The 23,232-nt window shown below is 35.5% G+C and overlaps 2 protein-coding genes across 3 annotated transcripts in view; both read right to left on the bottom strand.

Annotated features, from left to right (window-relative positions):
* Positions 1-1,556: 1,556 nt before the first annotated feature.
* Positions 1,557-9,814, bottom strand: alx1 (ALX homeobox 1). Its single transcript, XM_048169543.1, has 4 exons — positions 7,314-9,814; positions 5,777-6,069; positions 4,700-4,828; positions 1,557-2,337 (listed from the first exon to the last, which is right to left on the bottom strand). The coding sequence occupies exons 1-4, from the start codon at positions 7,516-7,518 to the stop codon at positions 1,999-2,001; spliced, it is 966 nt and encodes a 321-aa protein (XP_048025500.1). The 5' UTR covers positions 7,519-9,814; the 3' UTR covers positions 1,557-1,998.
* Positions 9,815-12,102: 2,288 nt separating this feature from the next.
* Positions 12,103-23,232, bottom strand: part of lrriq1 (leucine-rich repeats and IQ motif containing 1) — a 32,586-nt gene continuing 21,456 nt past the window's right edge. For both annotated transcript variants that reach the window (XM_048169154.1, XM_048169155.1), the window contains 5 exons: positions 20,962-21,060; positions 16,780-16,879; positions 16,579-16,639; positions 16,266-16,383; positions 12,103-12,649 (listed from right to left, as the gene is read on the bottom strand). In XM_048169154.1, the coding sequence (XP_048025111.1) occupies positions 12,516-12,649; positions 16,266-16,383; positions 16,579-16,639; positions 16,780-16,879; positions 20,962-21,060 (512 nt within the window). In that variant the 3' untranslated portion in view covers positions 12,103-12,515. The remainder of the gene's footprint in view (positions 12,650-16,265; positions 16,384-16,578; positions 16,640-16,779; positions 16,880-20,961; positions 21,061-23,232) is intronic.

Genomic DNA, 23,232 nt, shown 5'->3' with positions numbered 1-23,232 from the left:
GCACGTTTTTGAAAACATTACCAATGCTGTCTCCATGTAATTACAAAAACGCGAATTCATGAATTTGGACGGTGATGTCATGCGTATTATGTGTTTAGTCTATAGGAGCGTAACATTTCTTTACAAAGTGACATCGCCAACTACTGGCCTGGCATGATACAGCGTTTTTAGTTGAGGATCCGTTTGAACAGGGATCGTTGTGACAATGCATTGTCAAACTTTGCCATTTTTAGTACATTGTAAATGTGCCCTTAGTCAGTGGTTCTCAACCTGGGGGCCGGGTCCCTCTAGCAGGCCTCAAGATGACTTAAAATGATTTAAAATAAAACAAAAGATACATAAAAATAAGCTGAAACAACTAAATCTTAAAGTCAAAAAGGTTGAGATTCACTGATCTAAGTACAAAAATATTAACAAAGGTTCATTCCACAACAGTCAATACAAAATACTAATAGTTTGTATCAAGCAGGGGGGGGGGGGGGGGGGATAAACATGTAACACAGAGATGATTATTTTGTTTTTAATTTATATAAGATACTTTTCCAGTGAACAAAGTCCTTGTTAATTCTATTTATACATACCGTACAAAAGTCTATAATTTCTACAAAGTGTAAAACACCTCAGTGCTACTTAAAAACTTGTGGATGAAAAACAGGAGAACATTTTTTGGTTGTTTATTTGGCAAAAGCCACAAACAGTTGACTAACTTGATAAAGCTGTGTTAGTCTCAAAAGGAGAAAAATGTAACTGTCAACAGAGGAGCTGAAAAAGGATCAGTACTAAACCAGAAAATTATTTAGTACTGCTTATTTTATCAGTTTACTCAGAAACACGAATATAAGATCATAACTGTAATAAAAATGCACACAAATGTTATTCAGCGAGGACAATAAATTAATCAAAGGTCACAGTAAAGATTGTTACATTGTTACAAAAAAAAATCGATTTCAAATAAAAGTTGATTTGAACTTTCTGTTCATCAAAGAATCCTAAAAAAAAAAAAAAAACATCACGCTTTCCATGTGAAAAAAAAAAAATTAAGCAGCACAACTGTTCAACTGCTTCAACATTGATAAAAATAAGAAATGTTTCTTGATCAGCAGATCAGGATATTAGAATGATTTCTGAAGGATCATGTGACACTGAAGACTGGAGTAATGATGCTGAAAATTTGGTTGCACTTTATTTTATGTGTACTTACCTATGAAAGTACTGGGTAATATAAGGTAACTACATGGGTTAAGGTTAGGTTAGTACCTAGTTATTACCTAATTACTGTAATTACTATAATAAGTACATAGTATGTATATGGGGAACAGGAATGTAAAATAAAGTGCTACCGAAAATTCAGCTTCAGCATTACAGGAATAAATTACATTTTAAAATATATTAAAACAGAAAAAATAGATATTTTAAATTGAACGGTAGTTTACCCAATTCATAAAACAGGTAGCTCATATGATAAAAAAAATAAAAAAAAAAAAATCTAATGGCGAATCTATGTATTCTATCAAAAGAGAGCAGAAGCTAAGAGAATGAAAAAATAGAAACACTGCTTATTTGAATTAACTTTTATTCCCATAAAATAAAACATGTGCTCCCACTGCAGACTAGCCACAGCTAGAGAGCGTTAAACAGCTTTGCTGCAAAGCACACAGACATAGTGTTAGTATGTCAGCCATAACATCTCTGTTAACGTCATGAGGAGTGTAAAACTGTTGAGTTCTGTGCCCTTCATATTCATAACTACAAGAGATGCTAAGACAAAAGAAGAAAAAACACTGTTCAATTAAGAGGTTTTTTAATTAAATTATTTTTAAAAGAATTTTCCAGAATTTTTAAACAGTCTATAATCATGGGCCGATATCTTTGTTGTTCCAATAAAAATATAAAAAGTAATAATAAAAATCGGGCAGCCACTTGAAAGTAACTGGTTGTATTGTTATTACTAGGCAAAAACTGTTCAGAACACAACTGTTAGAATAAGTTCAGATAAGTTCACATGGCCCAAGATATGTTGGCTGCATGTTCTTTAGCCTTCATGCGCAGCACAGCAATGCTGGAGGACCGCCGTTCAAACTCAGGTTTGGTTTCAAACGCAGCGTGACTGTTCGGCGAAGGAGCCAGAAGCGAATCGGCGAAGAAGTTATTGAGAGACACGTGATTAACTCCAAACTGATTTTGCTGGTGATTGGGGAAGCCCACGTAACCGTGCTCGGCGGCTCTCGGCGAGTGGGGGTAGGGAGATGTCACGCAGGGAGGGGAACCTCGCGGGATCATGCAGGACGACACTACGGAGCTGCCTGGAGCGGGACCTGTCCATAAGTTGTTGGGAATCTGTGAGAAATAATTAACACTTTAATATGCGAATGAATGTGAGAGAAAAACACTGTGTTTGGTACATGTCTAGATGAAATGGAGATGAAAAAAAACAGGCTTGAATAATAATCAAAATAAAGAAATCCAAATGTTTGAAAAATCAACGTTCCGATTCCGATTTGGAAAGTTAATTCAATTTTAAAATATAAATCTATGCATTTTAGTATGCCTGGGAAAAGTTTCTGATAAACCGATGACATCATATCAGATACACCCTCAATCTGCATTAAAATACAGTGACGATTATGTCCAAGACTTTAAATGAATCCAGAACAGGCTTTTAGAAACAAACCCTGCAGTCCACAAAAATGCATCTGTGTTCACCACAAAAATCTGACTGTACACATGTCATGGGCATAAGACAAACACAGCCCTGCAGTCTGGTTTACAACATGCCTGGTGCAATATGGGCCTGCTGTAATGTCAAATTAAGGCAGAGGGGTTTTTTTGTTATATGACTGTGGAAAACGCATGAGAGAGGAATCTGCTCTCGGATGAAGGAAATTGAGGTCCTGCGGTGCCATGTAAATTTTCCTCTCCTATCCTCCCGGCAGCTTTTGTCAGTTACAGTGAGACGGCTCTGACTGACCGCCCACACCCGTCTCAACAGATTCAAGCTCTAAAGGTTAATGCTTGCTGTCAACAATTCATGCACTGTGTTTGGGTAAGGACTATATGCTATTTGCTGAAATTAGGTCAAATTTTGTGTGACTTTTCAGTAATCAGATCAATAAATATTGTCACCTTGAATAATTTTTTTGGTTTCACTTTATTTTGATGGTCCCTTTAAAGGTGAAATATGTAATATTTTCTGTCCGCTAGAGGTCGCTAGAGGCCTATTCAAAACAAAGGGGTAGCTTGATGACGGCAAGTTTGAGTGCGGAATCTTGGGACATTTGGTCTTCACCTCAACGGATGGTGGAATACAATTGGGATAGGACTCGGGAAGAAATCATGTTCATGGATGCGATTATTAACGTTACTGTAGTATGAAGCAGAGCAGGACCGAGTGTTGTGGAGCTGAACGAGGCCGCTGGAGCGATTGCGCAACACACGATTCATGAGCAGCGGAACTTTTATTATGACACAGTCGTCAGCGCCACTTGCGCTTTTCCGGTCATGAGTATGAGGTAACGCAGCTCTGTTTATCATATTAGATACATTTGAGTGTGTTGAAAATTATGTTATAACGTTACTCTGTGCATTCGCTCGGCGGCTGCTGTGAGACACTTGTTTAAGACACTGCAGTAAGCTAGATCGAATTTGGAATAGCATATTAAATGCTGGATGGCTTGTGTTGATAAATGGCATGCAATTCATTTTAAAATGTATTGTATGATGGAGAAAATGCTGTATTACTGTTACTAAAAATAAAGCTGCATCTGATTATGCTATGTTAGCTACTTGACAAAATAGTGTTTTTCTCTGAGGCATGGTAAAGGATGGTACTCGCAAAAAATCAAGAAAATTAGATTTAAACAATAAGACTAAACGTGTTGAGCTATATAACAATAATTAGTTTTCTGTCTATAAATATATCAAAACAGTTGTTCCCTTGTCTATTAAAACATGTAAATATTAAAGCGTCTTTGGTGTTTCCATGGTTTCTAACAAAATAAAACCGGAAACCGAGGGTACGCGGGTATGACGCAATTGACAAGCGACTCCTCACACGTCCCGGAGCCTTGGTTAAAACTTGCAATTTCTCACGATTTACAAATAGTTGCAAACATTTGGAATGTTGTAAGTACTCAAGTGAACAAAATATATAACACTGGCCTAATGGTTTTTGGATATTTTACTGCAAAATTCTTACATATTGCACCTTTAACACCATTCTATTGACTATAAGGAACATTGCGCCTACATGTCAAGAGTGTTAGTAGAGTATTAGTAGACTGGTAGGGTTAGGGATAGAATAAGTAGAATGACATGTACTTGCAAAGTTACTTATAGTCAGTAGAATGTCTTTGGGGAGTTAGCAGATAATAAGCAGACAGTCTACTAATATTGTTTTAGTAGACATTTAGTTGACATGTAGTTGCAAAGTTATTTATAGTCAACAGAATATTCAAAAGGGACCATCAAAATAAAGTGTTAGCATTTGTTTTAATAAAATGATCATGAAATTTACTTTACAATGTATGACAAATATGTGATTACTTCTGAGATATATTACATATAGTGCAAAAACGCTGGGTTAAAGACATTCAAAACAGTGCAGAACAACAATATAGGGTTGCCCAATACAGGTAAATATGCCTGTTATAGAATTATTATATTTTAGTTTTTGTAAAAATGATGCAAATAAGTGAATCACCTGTGAGTAGCTGTCTGTCCGGGGCAGCATTGATATGTCATAGGTCGCTGCAAAGTGGCTTTTGGCTTGCTGGATCTGTCCATATCTTTCTCTCTTCCTCCACTTTGCTCTTCTGTTCTGGAACCATACCTTAAAAAGAAAGAGAAAAGTTGAGTTATTTTTCCATGATGAATGAATGTTGAGGTAACATTTTATGTAGGCTCAATTTTAAAAAAGAAATCTGAATTTATTTTTTGTTGTTTTACTTTATTTAAATATATTTGATTAAATGTGAAGCCAATTACAGGGCTGTGACATTGAATCCATGAATTGTGATAGAGGAAGGGTTGCTAAGTTTAGATTGAAAACAAATACAGATCTATAACTAAATGATGGTAATAGTGAGCACTGTAAACATGTTTTCATCATGACAGTATCTTTATTTCCATCATTTAATTTGCCTCAATTTCTGTTCTTTAATTTATTTTTCGTGAGTTTTCAAGGGTTAAACCTGATTTTGTTCATCAGTAATAAAAAAACAAAATGGTTGAAAAAGCGCAATGAACCAACACATTCTCACCCAACTCGTCAAATATTGACCCCTCGACGTCACTTTTTATAACCCAATATATAATTTCATTGTTGCGATAACATTTGTCGAACACGTCTGTGAGTGCCGCCACAGGTTTAAAGCAAAGGAGCACGTCGAAAAATGACGCTAAAGAGGTGCGTTAAAAAGTGACGCCGAGGGGTCCTGACCAAGCGACAATAGGCCTATGTGACGAGTTGGGAGCGAGAATGTGTTGAATGAACGTACAAGTACAGGTTTTTGCACCTTTGTCATTTTAACTTCAACATTTCATGCAGAAATTCAAGTTAAGTTTTCAATTACAGTTTGTTTTTATTTTTTACGCTGAGGAATGCAAGTATGGTGAATCAAAGGTGATTTCAATGTTTGAAAAAGTGAACAAATCCTCAAACATAATGGCGTTTTTCTCAGACAAGGCTTAAATTTAACTCGCATTTAAAATGTCTACAGAAGTCTCAAAAAGCGAAAGAGTTTTAGAGAATTATCCAAATGAAACTGGAGCTGGTTACCTGAACTCTGGCCTCCGTGAGCTCTGTTCTCATGGCCAGCTGTTCTCTCACATACACATCTGGGTAATGGGTTTTCTGAAAGACTTTCTCAAGCTCCTCTAGTTGAGCGCTCGTGAAGGTTGTGCGATGGCGTCTCTTCTTGCTGCTCGACACGTTGCTGTCGCATTTTTCGCCGATGTCGTCCAGCTCTGTTTTGTCTGGTCCGGTTGTGGCCGGTGAGACTCTGATACTGCAGCAGTTCTCCATCGCGTGCAGGCTGCTGTCCTCTGTTTTTGGAGCGCAGTAATTCACGCCTGTGATCATTCGTAAAAAAAAAAAAATGGGTATAGTTAACATAATATTACAGACAGTTTCAGCAGCTTCTAAAACTTTATTTAAATAATTTTCAACACAAAGAATCTGCGTGGAATAAATTTGTAGGCTACTTTTTCAAATATTTTTGTTACACCGTAGGCCTGTATGATGATCTCAAAATTATGACCCTAATTATACACTTTATTCTTATCTATATAAATAAAAAACAGCTCATGGACATGTTATATATCAACTGCCCGTAACTTTATAGCGAAAAGAAAGCGGATGGAATGTAAAAAAATGTAGTCCTATTATTTGTGCAATTATTTATGAGCAATCGGGGAATTAAATTACATTCATTTATTTGAATATTGATTTTTTTTTATGGAAATGAATCACTTATCTGCAGCATTATGTTTTCGAATTACTTTTTAATGAAAAGTGTTACCAAAAGTAGCCTATTAATAACAGATAAGCGGATAAATAGTCTGAAAGAGCAATGCGTTTAATAGAAGAATATTATTTTAAAGGCCAAAAAAGTTAAAGGAACATGTTTCTTAACAATATATATATAAAAACAAACGTAACAACTTTGCAGCTGTTCATAACTTATATAAAAAATAGAATATTTTAAAATAATATTACACATTGTAACAACACATAATTGTTGAAAAAAAAATTGCTTTAAAAAAAATCTAATATAAAATATTGGTTAAATCTGCATATATAAAAACAGAGGACATATATATATATATATATATATATATATATATATATATATATATATATATACACACACACTATATGTATTTTTCCACATTTAATTCTTACATGAACTTTTTTTTTTTTTCATTGTAAACGTAGCCATATCAATAAATAAAATAAAAAACATCGTCGGAATATGCAAAACCGGCCATTATCTTCTAAATGTAAATGTCTTTTGTTTTACACATAAAAATAAAGGTTATTATAAAATTTGTTTTTATAGCAATTCCACAGAACAATCAGACACAAATAATTTTTCACTTTTCACCATATGAATCGGTGCTTTAAATTATCTGAACTTCAACGCATTGACCTGAAGAAACTTTTAAGAACTTCATTAGAGAACCACACAGCAACTTCTTTACTAAACCATGGTGCTTGACCAAGGACCACTGAATAATCTTTAAGTATTTTACAAAATGTTTTGTTAGCCTACATTTACAAAGTTGGGTGGAAAAATTCTCAAAGCCAGACTTACTGTTTTGGTTGTCACACGGAGACGATCTGTCCATCGTGCTGTGTTGATCATTGCTCTGCATCGAGAAGGCTTGAACGCATTTAGGTGATGTCTTGTTGTAGTACGGCACATTGTCTAAAGTCTCCATGACTTGGTCCATGTAGTAATCGCTGCCTTTAATCGCTTGACTTTTCAAGGAGAACTTGTCGCTCAAGTACTCCATCATGGTCCTCTGGCCTCGTCTCAAGCATGAAGCGCGTCAATGGACACCATAAATGTATTAGTGATGTCAAAAATGAAGCAATGCAGCCAATTATTTGTACAAGTCGTTAATTTGTCTTGTCTTAAAGAGACCGAGGGCCTCTCTTTATACGGCAAAGAGTGGGAGATTCAAGCAACCACCCAACTTCTGAATATGGAGAAGGTGAAACTCCACCCACGCGCACAAGCACTAAATAAGATTTATGAAACTCTGTGATGACCCGAAATGAAACAATTACACTTGCTTTCGCTTTCCGTGTGTTTGGATATCCCTAATGATTATTTAACTGATAAATCCGACAGGAGTATAAATCGCGCGATATTTAAAGTGTTAAACCATTTGTAAACAATATTAAGCATTTCAGTAAACATATTCAAAGTTGGTGAATTTTTTAAAGAACAATTATAGTCGTCTTTATAAAGCATCGATGCTTTAGATTTGTTTTTTACGTTATTTAATTAAATTAATAAAGTTATTAATAAATAAGGAAAACATCAAAACGCTCTACTAAAGTAACTTTTGTAGAAAAACTGTATTACTGCAAATAGGTATAGCATACTTAATTTTCCTAATATTAATTGCAGTAAGCGTAATGTTCCAGCGAATAATCTAATAGTGCCAGAAAATATAGTGAGGTATTACGACATGGTACTTCATAAAAACATTTATTTTACACTTCTGTAAAAGTCATTAAATTATTTAAGCATTTTACTTGCTCTATATTACAATTATATGAATGATTTTAAGGTGATTTATACGTTTTACTTATTAAAATAATCTAAGCAATACTTTTAAATAAAGTATGCATATTGCCTTGTTATATATAATATACATTTTCAATGAAATTATTACGTACTTCTTACCTTTTCCTTCTATCAAACGTTTTTACAATCCAGTAAAATTGCATGTATTTTTTACATTTTTAAGTTTAAAGTTTCAGTTAACCAAACAGGTATTTGCTGCAGGATTTTTGAAATATTATTTTCTTCTTATAACTTTCTATTCTAACAGTCATTTAGCTGCATGACAAACTTGTATTTGCAGGTCTCATGAAAATGTCAATCTGAATTTTCCGATAAAGAGACTAATAAAATCACGACGGCGCGCGCTTGTGATGATGACCGCGGTCACACAAATCCTGCTACTGTGACCTAAATAAAAAAAATAATAAAAGTTAACACTTTTTCAGACCTTTTGACAAGCTAATAATGATCAACACATCCTCTCGAAGTTCAAGATAATTGATCATAAATACGCTTTACCAACCAAAAATTATCAAGCCTGATAGGAGTTTTTGTTTAGTGGAAAATAGCATGAATCTGTAAGAAAAACAGAGACATAGGCTAGTTCAACAAAAGTGTGAAAAACTGTCCTTTTTATATCCTATTTAGAGTAATTTTTTTCTGTTATACTTTTATCAGTAGTTTAGCTCAACTGGCACACTTGGCTTTATCCAAAATCCATTGATAACGCAAAGAAGCGCTTCACATTCCCGACAGCAACAGCTGTGACACGCGCAGTAAGCGTGAGGCCGATTAAGAATTTGCAAGAGTCATTTTTGGATGCGAGATTATAAAGCTCGGCACCAAAATGATTTTGCGACCACCTAAACGTTTGTATTTCAAACAGGAAAGGCGTCATCCGATACCACCCTCACTCCAAAGTGTGTGTAAGAGATCACCGTCTTCTCTCTGCCAGCAAACCTTACCACCTGCCAGGATAGCCATATCTAAGGGTCACTTACAATGCTTGGGGTTTGATGGTGCCACTCTGAGAAAAAATGAAAATAAATAGGGTGCTCTTAAGTAGCAGGGGGGTTTCTTATTAAGGCTCTGAAATAACCTTCTATTTGGACCTCTTGCTGAGGGGAAAATGTGAGAAATTCTGTGTGGTTTGTTGAAATTTTGTCTGCGCATTAGAAGCAAAGCACATGAAAGCGCAGAAGAAGCTATATGGCTTACGGCCTAATTTCACACAATTAAGCGCGTAAATACATGCAATACTGCAAAATCAACTCAAATAAGTGAACATTAAAGCAATGAGATATTTAAAACATTTGATCTGCCATTTCAATACCAAAATAAATACAAATAAATAAATATATAAACTGCGCAACATTATGGGTAAATGTCCTCCAAATCGACACTTTGTTTTTGTATAATATTAAATTATTAATTCAAACGTGTTAACATGATATATGAGGTCTTAATAACATACAATATTCATACTGTGAGGATCCTTGTCCTTGATATAATATAATATAATATATAGCATGAAAAGCAAATATATAATGACAGTGTTATTTAATATCATTGAGATACTATTATAGTTTTTATTAATATTTGACACACACACACACACACACACATATATATATATATATATATATATATATATATATATATATATATATATATATATATATATATATATATATATATGACATATCAGGACACAAATTTGTATAATGACATGGGTGTGACATAGGTATTACAAGGAGAGGATGACTTATGAGGAACATAACCCCATGTTCCCATTTTTCAAAAGGCTTATAAATCATACAGAATGAGTTTTTTGTAAGAAAGTAAAAATGTGCACAGTTTTCTGTGATGGGTAGGTTAAGGTGTAGGGTTGGTGTAGGGGATAGAAAATATGGTTTGTACAGTATAAAAACCATTACGCTTATGGAATGTCCCCACAATTCACAAAAACAAAAGTGTGTGTATGTGTGTGTGTGTGTGTGTGTGTGTGTGTGTGTGTGTCTGTTTAAATTTAAATTTCAGTTAAAGTTTAATCATTTTGTTTTGGTCATTTTTTTTTTATATGTATATAGTATTTATTAATTTTATTTCTGTTTTAGTTTTAGTTATTTTAGTACATGAAGTACTATTTGAATTAAATGAAAATGGGAAATGTTCTTTTTAATGGTTTTAGATTTACTTTCAGTTATAATAATAACCCTGATTGACAGAGGGATCTCGTTAATCTGATCAAATTGGTACAGAGAGAAGTTAGTGATTTTCTCCTTTATACATTCTTAAATCAATTTTAATGGTTTTGTACAGGCCACATGAGGCTTTCAGGCCAGTGACATGTTTGCCATTGTTTATTGCCTCTCTCTGTTTCTCTCTCTCACTTTCTTATGTACTATAGACAGAACGAATCTCTGGTGAAAGTCAGAGGTCAGTACGAGCGTGTCAGCTGGGTTTGTGTATATACGCCTTTGCAGTCACTTAAGTAATTAAAATCATAATAAACGTTTTTTGGCCACAACCACTTCTTCCAGCTGCTGTGATTGAGCTGCTCAGGTCAGGCCAGATGCACTGAGCTTGCTATGTGAAATTTGGTTTGAAAGGCCTTTTCATTTTAGTGTGAAGGATTATTCAATGAGTATGTATTTTCCCCATAATGCGTTCCTGGGTAGTTAAATACAACGTAGTCTATTAGAAACCCAAACAAACCAATAGGTTTTATATGGCTCAGGAGGGTTTTACTAACCATATACATATCTGCTCTCACTGGCAGTTGAAAAGATTATCTGTCAGGGTTTGCCTATGTTTTCTGTGGGTAACAACTGGCATGAATTACCCGCTGGCATCAGTCTGCAAATTCAGTCTGTTATTCTGAGATTCAGCAAAAGTGGAAACTTGGAAATGAACAGTCTTTGGAGTTATACTGAAATCTTTTTGCATTCAGTCGGTCAGTTTGTCTATCTATAAGTGTGTGCATACCGTTAAGAACACTTACACTATTTACTCTAGCTCCACCCATCAATGTCTGGTTGGGCCACTCAAGTTTTAAAAAAGACGCACGAAATTCAACGTCTTCAGTGACGCACCAGTAGCGAGTAAGGCTCGCAGACCTGGCTTTTAACGCGGGTTCGAATCCGAGCTCGCATTTATTTTCAATAAAAATTAAAATAATGTTCTAAAAGCGGAAAATGAGTGCAAATGAGTGTTTGCAAATGAAACTGCAAATGAGTGTTTAATAATATTAAAAGTGTTTATTGGGTAGGGTTAGGGGAAGGTGTAGGGAGGGTTTTATTCTCCCAATAAGGCAGCGTCCATTTAATAATTTTTAATAAATATAATCATTTACACTCTATGATATTATTGCATCCTGTTAATGTACAAAAATACCGAGGTGCAAATAGTATCTGCCAATATAAAGTATAGACATCTTTACACTTATTGCAAAGAACTGATACTTTTACATGGTGTAAATAGAATCTATCGCTATTTTCACCTAGTGTAAATAGCATATCGCTAAGAAAATGCTGCTATTGTCAATATTAGCCGCTATTGTAAATAGAATATATTGCTATTTTTACTTAGTGTAAATAGCATCTATCGCTAGGAAAATATGTTATTTTTACTTAGTGCAAATAGCCGCTATACACACACACACACATATATATATATATATATATATATATATATGCATCGTTATATATACACTATATATATATATATAATGTGCATCGTTTTATTTTTAGCATTATGAACAACACAAATCCCAGTATAAGGAAAGAAAAAAAAACCTCAAGTAAATTGAAACAGGAACAAGCTGGTTTTTATTGCCTGTCATTGTCTGCATATTAAGCATGTCATTTGTAAATGGTTTCCACCCATTCCATGGCTCGCAGTGCTCATGTTAAATGGAGTGATACATGAAAGCAATACGTATCTTGTGACCGCCTGCAGATATTTGGGCTATATCTCATCCATTGCTTCTAATTCATTTGCAGGAGAGGAAGCTGGATTTTAGTAAAAACAGCAGCTGCAAGGAATTTCAGCGGAGATCAAATGTGCATTGTAAGTCTTGTTAAGGGCTTACATCAACAAGACATCCATCACACACTGAATATATACATGGCCGCAAATATGAAGGGTGAAAACAAAAGAACAAACCGAATCAATATTATCCCAGTGCAACAAACACAAGCTGATGTGGTTATCTTTTTACTTGTTCAATTTGGACCTCTTCTTTCCTCCACCCCAGCCTCCACTGTGTCGCACTGGGTTGTCCCGGAACGAGATGCGTTCCTTTCGGATCGGAGCTGAATTGACTCTGGTGGGTGATGGCACTTCTGTTTCTGTGAAGACAAAGATAATTTTATAAAAATACACCTTCAAAAATGCAAAATACATTTTCAATTACCTGTTAAGACATTTGACTGACATTTCTGGTCTTTCTAACAAGCACAGTTCTTTCAAACACATTGAACAAAGCGAGCTTTTTTCTGTAGCTGATGCGTTCCACGTGTAGAAACCATGGCTTGCGCTCAGCGAGAAGTCATACATGGTAAAACGAAACACCAGGTAAAACTTCATAGATTCGGAAGGCTACCGTGCACCACATCTTACTACCCTGAATTCTCCAACAAAATAAGTTATTAAAAAAAAAAGACCTTTCATTTCAAAGATCAAATGTAGTCTGAAGCCAAGTACCGTTCTGTTCCTTGGCTCTTAATACAATAATTCAATACATTTTATGTAAACACTTTCTTTTAAGGTGACAGTTTCACATTACATGTACTTACAACAGTAAATTATGCATAATTTCAAGTACTAACTAACCCCTAACATTAACCCTATAGTATGTACATGTAGTTAATTAATATTACTCATTACTTATTTGTGTAATTACACTGTTACAATGTTACCTTAAAATAAAGTGTAACCCATTTTACAAATGTAGTAATTGTTTAACTGATACAAATTTTAGTTTTTACTTAATTTGTCTTAATTTGTTCCTTGTCTGTGTTGATTAAAGTGGAAAAACTAGACATCAGCCCTCGATGGATATTAATTGCACTTCAAACCCTGGACGTTTATATTCAAAGAGACAAATGTTGTTACCCGAATTCTGTGGGCTGATATTTAATAAAACAGCCACACACTCACTTAACCGCTGTGACCAAACAAATTGTTTTCAGCCATTTTGCTCCCATTACCTTTGAAAGAGGGCAAAAAATGAGGCACCGGGAGATTTCCTCTACATACATAATGAAAACGTTTATGGCTCCCTAAACTGTTCTTTATGGCTCAGCCCCAGTAAGTAGAGGGTATCTTGTTGCATTAAAGTTAAGTAGTATTTATAGAGTCCTTACTGTAATTGAACATAGTACTAAGCATGTCAACTTTGTGCCCATGACCTAATCGCTCACGCTGAACCAATTCAAATCACAAGAGGCCTATGAGGGGCTGAGAAAATTTGTATTATGTTAGCAGATAAACAGGCTAACACGCAACGGGAATAAAACATTCTCTTTCAGAAAATGAGTACTGATATTTGTGGATTATAGAGGAATAGCTTTTGCATACAAACTGTAAAATGAATCTATAAAGGAATCCTGCATTTAAATTTTCTTTGATCTATAGAATCAGCCGTCATACCTCTAAACTCTCTCCATTAATTCACTAATAAATACCTCTGTGTGAAAGGCTTGATTCAGTCAGTCATTCAGACAGCTAGTCAGTCATTCAGTCGGTCAGGCTGTCAGCATCCTCGTGGATTTCATTTTCAAATCATCAGCGGAATCCAATTTGGCTTTATTAGGACAGACAGTGAAAAGCCTTCACAGTCCGACATCACTATGTTAAATGCGCTGAGCTTTGCTTGTGTCACTCAGAGGGATCTTTGTCAGGGTGAGTCCTGAGTTGCACAGACTGTGTGACAGAGCTCGTACTTAATCAGTGAGGTGTCAGGGGTCTCTCGCTGACCGTTTCCTGCTGAACGAGAGATGATTCCCCCCCGTCCCCTCATCGACCCTGACATCTGTCTGCTAAGATGACACGTGCACACAGACAATTATACACACACACACATATATATATATATATATATATATATACATACATACATACATACATACAAGAAAACTATCAAAATCTGACGATAAGTTTCTCAGAGTTTCTTTTTTGAGAAAATGGAAAAAGTCCAGGAGCTCACACTAAATTCTGATTTTTGCTTAAAGAAGGTCTTTTTTTTCAGATTTTTTTTTTTGACATGTGTGTACATATTTCCTGTATTTTCTGTTTGTATCATAATAAAGAGACAAATAAATAAATATGGATGGTAAACAATAAAGCTGGTGGTTATGTGTATATATATACAAACCAAAATGTTTGAACATTTCATTCATTAATACAATTTATTCACTATAGTTTTAAAAAAAATGGTAATAAAATATGACAAGGTCTCAGAGTTAAACTGTGTCAGAAAAATTAATTAACAAAAAAATAATAATCTTAATTATGTCAGATAACACTTAAGCAAATGTTTTGGTATAATATGTCACAGTTTACTTTATTTTGCTATTCTCACTTACATAAATGAACAACAGTGTCCTGCACCCACTAGTAAAAAAAAATACCAAAATATCAAAAAAGTCTGAATACTTTTTGTTTGACATATATATATATATATATATAATGTGTGTGTGTGTGTGTGTGGTACCATTCACAAGTTTATTGTCCGTAAAATACTGTATAACAGTAATATTGTAAAATATGATTACAATTTTAAAATGTAATTTTTTCCTGTGATGACAAAGCTGAATTTTCAGCATCATTACCATTAAAAATTATTATCAGTATTGCAAACATGTGCTGCTATTTTTGTGGAAACTGTCATACATTTTTTTCAGTATCATTTGATGAATAAAAAGTTAACAGAAGAACAGCATCAATTTTGAAGTATATATTTTTTGTAACATTATAAATGTATTTTCTGTCACTTTTGATCATTTTAATTTCTTTGATCATTTTAATTTCTTAAAAAAAAAAAAAAAACTTAGCGACCACAGACTTTTGAACAGTGATTTATATATACACACACACACTCACTCACACACACACACAATTATTAAAAATGTTTGTCTAAAAGTTATCACGCATTCACTTGTCTAAATTTGGTGAGTACAAAAAAATTCCATGGTGGGAAAAAATATCAAACTTGCTTTTTCCATTTAACAAAAGTGCATGGTGATGTCAAGTGGTTTTCAATTGTGTGAAATCAGATTTGTGTGATGTTGTAATAGGTTATCAAGTGAGCCAGATGATGTGTACATTCATGTCAGTTTCCATCGAAGCGCTTCATGCCACACCCACTGCACTCTGCGTGCAGTATTTAATTTGGCACCTGACTAACATGATTTAACCTCACATCACTGTGTGAAGTCCGCAGTGTTTTAAAATTCTTCCTTAATTATTCCCATCCCTTAACATTTCATAAATGATTACTGAGATAAATCATATGTTGATGAAGTTCTGAGTACAACCTAAATCTGGATCAGAAAAAGAAATAAAGTAAAAAAAATGTATTTAATAGTGTGTTGTATGTACTCATAACAGAAGTGGAGAAGGGAGTTTCACTGCTTTCCAAAAACATTATTTTTTTGCTTGTGTGATATTATCAACAATGAGGGCACAGATGTTTCTAATGTTAATGGGAATTTACATACTTCATAATCTTTTTTATCAGCAAAAAGCATTTGAAATGCAAATGGTCTGCTTAAGCAATATTTTTACGCAACACTTAATTAAACAAATAAATAAAAATGTTCACCGCATGAATATGCAATTGGTCTCTCGATAATTATTAGTATTCCCAAATATAAACAGACCTGGCACAGATATTCTCATTAAGAAAAAAAAATGTTTTTTATATTTATTTTTTATGTTAATTCACTTAAGTAAAAGACTCACTTTTGTTTTCAGCTGAGTATCTTCGAGCTCGAGTATGCGTTTTAAGAGGTGGAGAGACATCAGTGGAGTCAGCCCAAAATCTTGATCCCGAATCTACACCGTCTCTGTCCCCAGTGGCCTAAAAAAAAAAGGTTCATTAAAGTATAAACAGCAGCAATTGTTAGCAAGTTTTTTTTTTATTTGTATGAGAACCACTTTAAATGTAACTTCACAGTTATTTAGCACAAGATCCAATAGTACTTGTGAAAAAAAGTGAACAGTGTCAGGTTAGTGAACAGGTTTAAGCACAGAAAAGCCAAATAATAGCTCTTACCACAAGCTGCACTCTCCCACCATTAAGAATATCATGGCCAATATCAGGGAGGAAATGTTCCCTAAAAAGTAATTGAATAGATTATCTCTAACACAATTTACACCACAGCATATTCACAACATGTGAGATGGTGTACATTTACAAGTCACCACTATAATTGATCATCGTTATGAACTACTAGTTCAGAGCAGTGTGTCTCACCTTCCCATGCCCGTAGAGTCTGCGTCGGGATGGAGCCACTGGTAAGTTTGTTTTTCCTCTGCTTTCGGTGATTTGTTAACTTCATTCGCTGCTTTGTGAACTGCATTTGACATAAAACAAGAAGAAAAGCATCCAAAAGTTTTTTTTTAAACACATCCAACTAAATATTTACAGAAATAAACATTACATTTTGAAGAGGGGTTGTTTGCCTGACAATTCCAGATAGGAACCAAGTGAATCAAAAAAGAATAGTTTTGGACTGGAGCTAAAAAGAAAGAAAGTCTTTGAGTTTGGATAGCTCATGCAAATGACATTTGTTTCGGGAACTTCTGTGGTGTATATTTAAGTCTACTGAGCAATAAAAAAACCAAATGAGTATGTAGCAAGTAGGGAAATTTATGGACAGTGTCGATACACGTCACTAAAAAGCCTTAATTCAGAATAAACATGTTCTCGGTGGAGACTAGCATGAATTGATAACAACTTCTGACGGCCAAGTGCTGGAACTAATGAGCCATTTATTTAAGTCATTTTCATGGTTTTGGCAAAAAGTAAAGAGCAGACAAGGTTTATGGGTTACAGTTGTCATGGGTTAATTGAAAATCCACTAAAAATGTCAAGTGATTAACTCCTCCCTAAGGGCTGATCAAGAAAACGGGGGGGGGAAAGCAATCCACATTTATTGGTGCTGAAAAGTCTTCAAATGAAACCATTATCCAGCATTAGCAGTATGTTTGCACTTTCCAGAGCTTTCATATGACTTTGAAGCTTTCCATACACAGTAGATTAATAAACAATAAATAACATTTGGACACAATCATTTTGCAATGACTTTTAACCATTTGGCCCTAAAGTAATTTTTACTTGAAAATGGTGCTTGTGTTATTTTTCTTTAAAATAAATGTCAACTGGTTTGATATTGTTTAGTGTATCTAATGTATTGATATTCATACATTTTGAAGTGTGACTTAACTGTCCAAATACTTCTGGGGCCACTGTATTTAAAATAAGTATTACAATAGAATAGAATAGAATATTTCAGTTAAGGTAGGCTACTTAAGCTACTTAAATGTTTATTTAACTTTTATAATGTATATTAATATTTAATTTATAGCATTTAGCTGATTATAGATTCAATATAATTCTGTTTTAGCAATGATAAAAATGTTACATGAGTACATAAAAAGTGATTCATAAAAAGATATGCATTAAAGGGATAGTTCATCCAAAAATGAAACTTCTGTCATCATTTACTCACCCTCATGTTGTTCCAAACCTGTATGAGATTCTTTCTTCTGTTGAACACAAAAGAAGATATTTTAAAGAATGTTGATAACCAGACAGTTGATGGTAGCCATTGACTTCCATAGTCTTTTTTTTCTACTATGGATGTCAATATTACCAACATTCTTCCTATGTGTTCAACTGAAGAAAGAAATTCATACAGATTTGGAACAACTTGAGGGTGAGTAAGTGTTGACCGAATTTTTGGGTGAACTATCCCTTTAAGACAGGTTCATAATAAGAATCATTATTTACTGAAAAGTTACAAAACTATAAGAAAAAAAAAAGGGGGTAGAAGTTGCGTGAATCGTATCAGTGAACAAAAAGATTTAAGAAAAGGACCTCCAGAGTTAACCACAGATATTATATGATAGAAACACATGCACATGTAGCATCCAGTAGCTCTCGAACTCGCATCCCCCTATCTATCCCACCCTCAGGACATTAGGAGGCCCAGGAGTCACGGCTGTTAGAAGGGCTCTTAAGTACATTAGGCAGTGTGGTGCTGCTATGGCGGTGGCAGGAGTCAGAGAATCAGCTCTTTCACTGAGGGTCAGGATTACAGAACCGAACTGCTGGGGGGTGGGTTCAGAGAAGCAGGTCAAAGTGATTCCCTTCAGGTCACTGTGCAGGTATATTCAGAAATCCTGCTCTTCCTTCATAGCAAAACTGAGGCAATGACACATGGTCAGTCCTGACAAAACCAAGATAACAACTGCCCTGATAACCCTACGATGACATTAAATACACGGATCTAAAGAGAGAAAGACAAAGTACAAAAACATATAAAGATTATGCATCCTCAGAGGGGACTTTAAAATGTAAAAAATTATTATTTTTTCAAAAGGCGTATTTAATCTACAATAGATTTTTCATTTTTGATGCTTATATATATTTCATCCTACTAGATAATTGTCTTATGTCTATCAAAAATGCTTCCATGGATGTTCTAGTTATTTTTGGGTCTGACTTACTAAATTGGAATTTGGTGTCCAAAATGCCTAAATTGTTTCACTGCAGTGAAGTCACCCCATTCACACAAGCATAGGCTATCCACTATCCACAAGACACACGTTGCATGTGGGGGATTCTTGAGTGTGTGTGTGTGTTTGTGTGACTACGAGACATACCCAAGGGGCTTTGATTGTTTGGGAGTTCTCCGAGTAGCCTCAAAGAGGGAGGTCAGGTCTTTTATCGTGAGGTTCTGTCTCCCACTTTCCTTTACCCTGGGTCAAACCTTCACCTCCAGAGAGCAGACCACAGGCGGTCAACCAGCGGTCAACACACACATACACACACACTGTCAATCACATCAATCTGAAGCAATCAAAAAAGTACGCCGAAATTGAGGGAATCTGATTAATCTTAATGTGAGATTTAAATCTTTGGTTTATCTGAACATTTCTTAAAATTTAAGAACTGATGCTTAATTAATGCTCTTTGATTATTTTAATTTATTTTACTAAATTGCAAAAAAACACCCAAAAATTGAATAATTAGTCATTTGTTAAGGTTGATGGCTATATATGACCCAAGTAAGACATTATATGTCAGTTAAACTGATCTAAAGTATTATTTTCCACAAAATCCTGTGGACTCTCTTGTGTGATTTCCTTGCAAAGGAATCCACCCAAACCAAAAGCATCATCTACTTGAGAAGTGATACAGTGCCAAGCCCAGCAGATACAGAAGACTGGAAATACAGGACACATGGTGTAAATCAAACACAGGAGAGCCACAAAAACTTGCAGGTTACTGCACAGCAACTACGCTGCATTTAACAAAAAAAAAAAAAAGAAAAAGAAAAGAAAAGGTGATTGCATTTCTTAAGATTAAAGACGCTGAAACCAACATGAGCAGGGCATCATGGGACTGTGTCCTGGCTTTTGGGTTGGGTAAGGCTACCTGCTCTTCCCCTCTGCTGACCTGCGGAAGGCACCAGCAATACAACCCCAACCCCACCAGGGACGGCCCCAAGCCTCAGGCTACAGGCTGGCCGCCGCTCCCCTGCTCTCCCCCAGCAGGGGCTTACATTTCAGCCGAGCGCTCCAAGCCCCCTTCTGGAGGTGATTAGCCCCCCGAAGCCGTGACAGATTTTTTCCGAGATATCCGCCTCACTTGTGTTTATTTTATCCAAGCTCTCTTTTGTGGATGTGCTGGACATGAAGTAACCCACTTGAAAATCGGTATCGGCTTACATACGCCATGGGACTGGCGGAGGAGTCGGAACAACAACAAAAAAAAGTAAAGGAAAAAAGCAACCATTCGCATGTAAAGAGGATATCTTTTCATTTATTTGCCCGGCTCTTTAACGTGACCCTTCATCTATCCCTTATCTCTTACGCTCGACCCCCCTCGGTTGCATCGTGCTGAAAGCCCCACCCCCCTAGGGTGTCACTAGGGCTGCAGACAGCACTCTTTCTCAGTCTGGAACCCCTAAGTGCCCTACCTCCTCTGTACTTAACTCAATTTCACACTTCAGGTCCTCTACAAAGTCTCCTGAAATACAATCATCTTGTTTATTCTCCACGATACCAAACAACGTAATAGCTAGCTATTTACGATCCCATCATGTGCATTCAATTTGATCAGGCAATGTGTATGTTTTTGTGTATTACACACAAGGTAGATCCAAGCGTGTCCCAAATGACTGTATGGATCCAGCCCATGGGGAATAATAAAAATGGATCAGTTCTCTCTGAATTCAGGAAATTGTGCAAACTCAATCAATTGTTGTATATTATATGATAACAACTGATTCATATAGTGAATCAGTTAATTTATATAGAGAAAAAAAACGTATGTATAAATACATATATATAGTAATTCATTTGAAATGTGATTTAGTTTAGAATTTATATAGTGATTATTTGGTTTGTGCTGTATATACAGTCCTACCTTTAAAGTTGTCCTTGAAACCAGAACGTGTTCTTTGAGTTTCTGTGGAAACAAACTGGTTACTGTGCCTCCTGTACAGGGCCAGACGTGGATTTGGGTCTAGAACACATAACACAGACAGGAACGCAGCCACAAATGAGCTCATACGAATGCAGGATTCATCGAGCAGACAAGCGCAAACAGAAAACTGACAGAAACCAAAGCTTCACTTTCCATTACGAGACCAAAGGGCCCATGGAGAAGTGGCTCTGAGAGCTTGACACAGGCCCTCATTTCATGGGGCCATGATTGGATTTGTGGCATTAGAGTCACGCACTCCTGACCTTGATCAAAGCCAGCTTTAGGCCAACCCTGGAGGATCCAGACCAGGGCCAGGACTACCGTGTCTGGGATTCTTCTTAGACTCATGGCCCATTGAACTTATGAGCGCTGATGTTTCCTAGCTGCTAGTAATAAAGCTGATTCTGGGCCCTTGGATGGAATATATGTAAGAATGTTTGCAGACAGGCCAATCGAACATGACAAGGCATGGAGCAGGGTGGAGCTGCTTGCTGTTATGGCAGATTAAGCTTCTCATGGAATCACAAGCTCCATGCTAAGCGTGGCACGACTGCTTACCAAAGATGTAGAAGTTTCTGAGTGTCAGTACAGCTTGATTGATAGTGTTAGTGATTTTAATTTGACTAAATATGCAATATTATAATGTAATGTAGCTTTACTGACAGAAATGTACTTGCACTGGCTATGCCGGATACTAATACTGTATATGGAAACTACAGTGGTTATCAACCTTTCTGAAAACCCCATTGTCCACATAAATATTCAAAGGCCCCGTCACTTTTTCAGCTGTTTGTGATTCACTGGATAAGGATTAAGGATAAGGATATTTAAAAATGTTTACTTTGTAATATTTTGTAGCTTGGCCTAACTAAAAATGTATATTCATAAAATAAAAATGCACATGGAATTATACAATTTATTGATTTAAGTGACTTTTCTTAGGTCTAGAAATCATTTTTAAATCATTTAAAGTCATGTTGAGGCCCCCTATGATGCTTTCGGAGGCCTCTCGTGGGCTTTTAGGATCCAATATATGATCTATTGAATTAAAGGTGCCCAAGAACGTTCTTTCACAAGATGTAATATAAGTCTAAGGTGTCTCCTGAATGTGTCTGTGAAGTTTCAGCTCAAAATACCCCATAGATTTTTTTAAATGAATTTTTTTAACTGCCTATTTTGGGGCATCATTAACAATGCACTGATTTACACTCGGCGCCGCCCCCTTAAATCGCGTGCTCCCTGCCACACCAGCTGTCGACTATATTACAGCGCATTTACAAAGTTCACACAGCTAATATAACCCTCAAATGGATCTTTACAAGATGTTCATCATGCATGCTGCATGCATGCTTCGAATTATGTGAGTAAAGTATTTATTTGGATGTTAAAGTTTTATTCTGAGTGAATTTGAGGCTGTCCTCCGTGGCTAACGGCTATTGCTACACTGTTGGAGAGATTTATAAAGAATGAAGTTGTGTTTATGAATTATACAGACTGCAAGTGTTTAAAAAATGAAAATAGCGACGGCTCTTGTCTTCGTGAATACAGTAAGAAACGATGGTAACTTTAACCTCATTTAACAGTACATTAGCAACATGCTAACGAAACTTTTAGAAAGACAATTTACAAATATCAGTAAAAATATCATGCTATCATGGATTATGTCAGTTATTATTGCTCCATCTGCCATTTTTCGCTGTTGTTCTTGCTTACCTAGTCTGAAGATTCGGCTGTGTGCAGCTCCAGACGTTAACTGGCTGCCCTTGTCTAATGCCTTTTATAATGTTGGGAACATCATGGGCTGGCATTATGCAAATATTGGGGCGTACACCCCGACTGTTACGTAACAGTCGGTGTTATGTTGAAATTCGCCTGTTCTTCGGAGGTCATTTAAACAAATGAGATTTATATAAGAAGGAGGAAACAATGGGGTTTGAGACTCACTGTATGTCTTTTCCATGTACTGAACTCTTGTTATTTAACTATGCCAAGGTAAATTCAATTTTTGAATCAAGGGCACCTTTAAAAGTAGAATCGTGTTAAGTATAGCTTATGGATGGATGGATGGATGGATGGATTCTAGACCAAGTCATTTAAATCAATAAAATCGTATAATTCCATGTGCATTTTTATTCATTTTATGAATGTACATTTTGGATGGATGGATGGTTTCTAGACCAAGTCATTTAAATCAGTAAAATCGTATAATTC

This window comes from Megalobrama amblycephala, linkage group LG19 (genome assembly GCF_018812025.1).
Source record: "Megalobrama amblycephala isolate DHTTF-2021 linkage group LG19, ASM1881202v1, whole genome shotgun sequence".
Lineage (NCBI taxonomy): Eukaryota > Metazoa > Chordata > Actinopteri > Cypriniformes > Xenocyprididae > Megalobrama > Megalobrama amblycephala.
This window is presented reverse-complemented; position numbering and strand designations above follow the sequence as displayed.

What these genes read in the sequence shown, in the direction of transcription:
- alx1 (XM_048169543.1), bottom strand. Translation starts at nt 7,518, where the DNA reads ATGATGGAGTACTTGAGCGACAAGTTCTCCTTGAAAAGTCAAGCGATT. An exon ending in TCACGGAGGCCAGAGTTCAG is followed by an intron (nt 4,829 to 5,776) that starts GTAACCAGCTCC and finishes TTTCTTTTTAAG; the next exon opens with GTATGGTTCCAGAACAGAAG. An exon ending in GGACAGACAGCTACTCACAG is followed by an intron (nt 2,338 to 4,699) that starts GTGATTCACTTA and finishes TATTTCTCACAG; the next exon opens with ATTCCCAACAACTTATGGAC.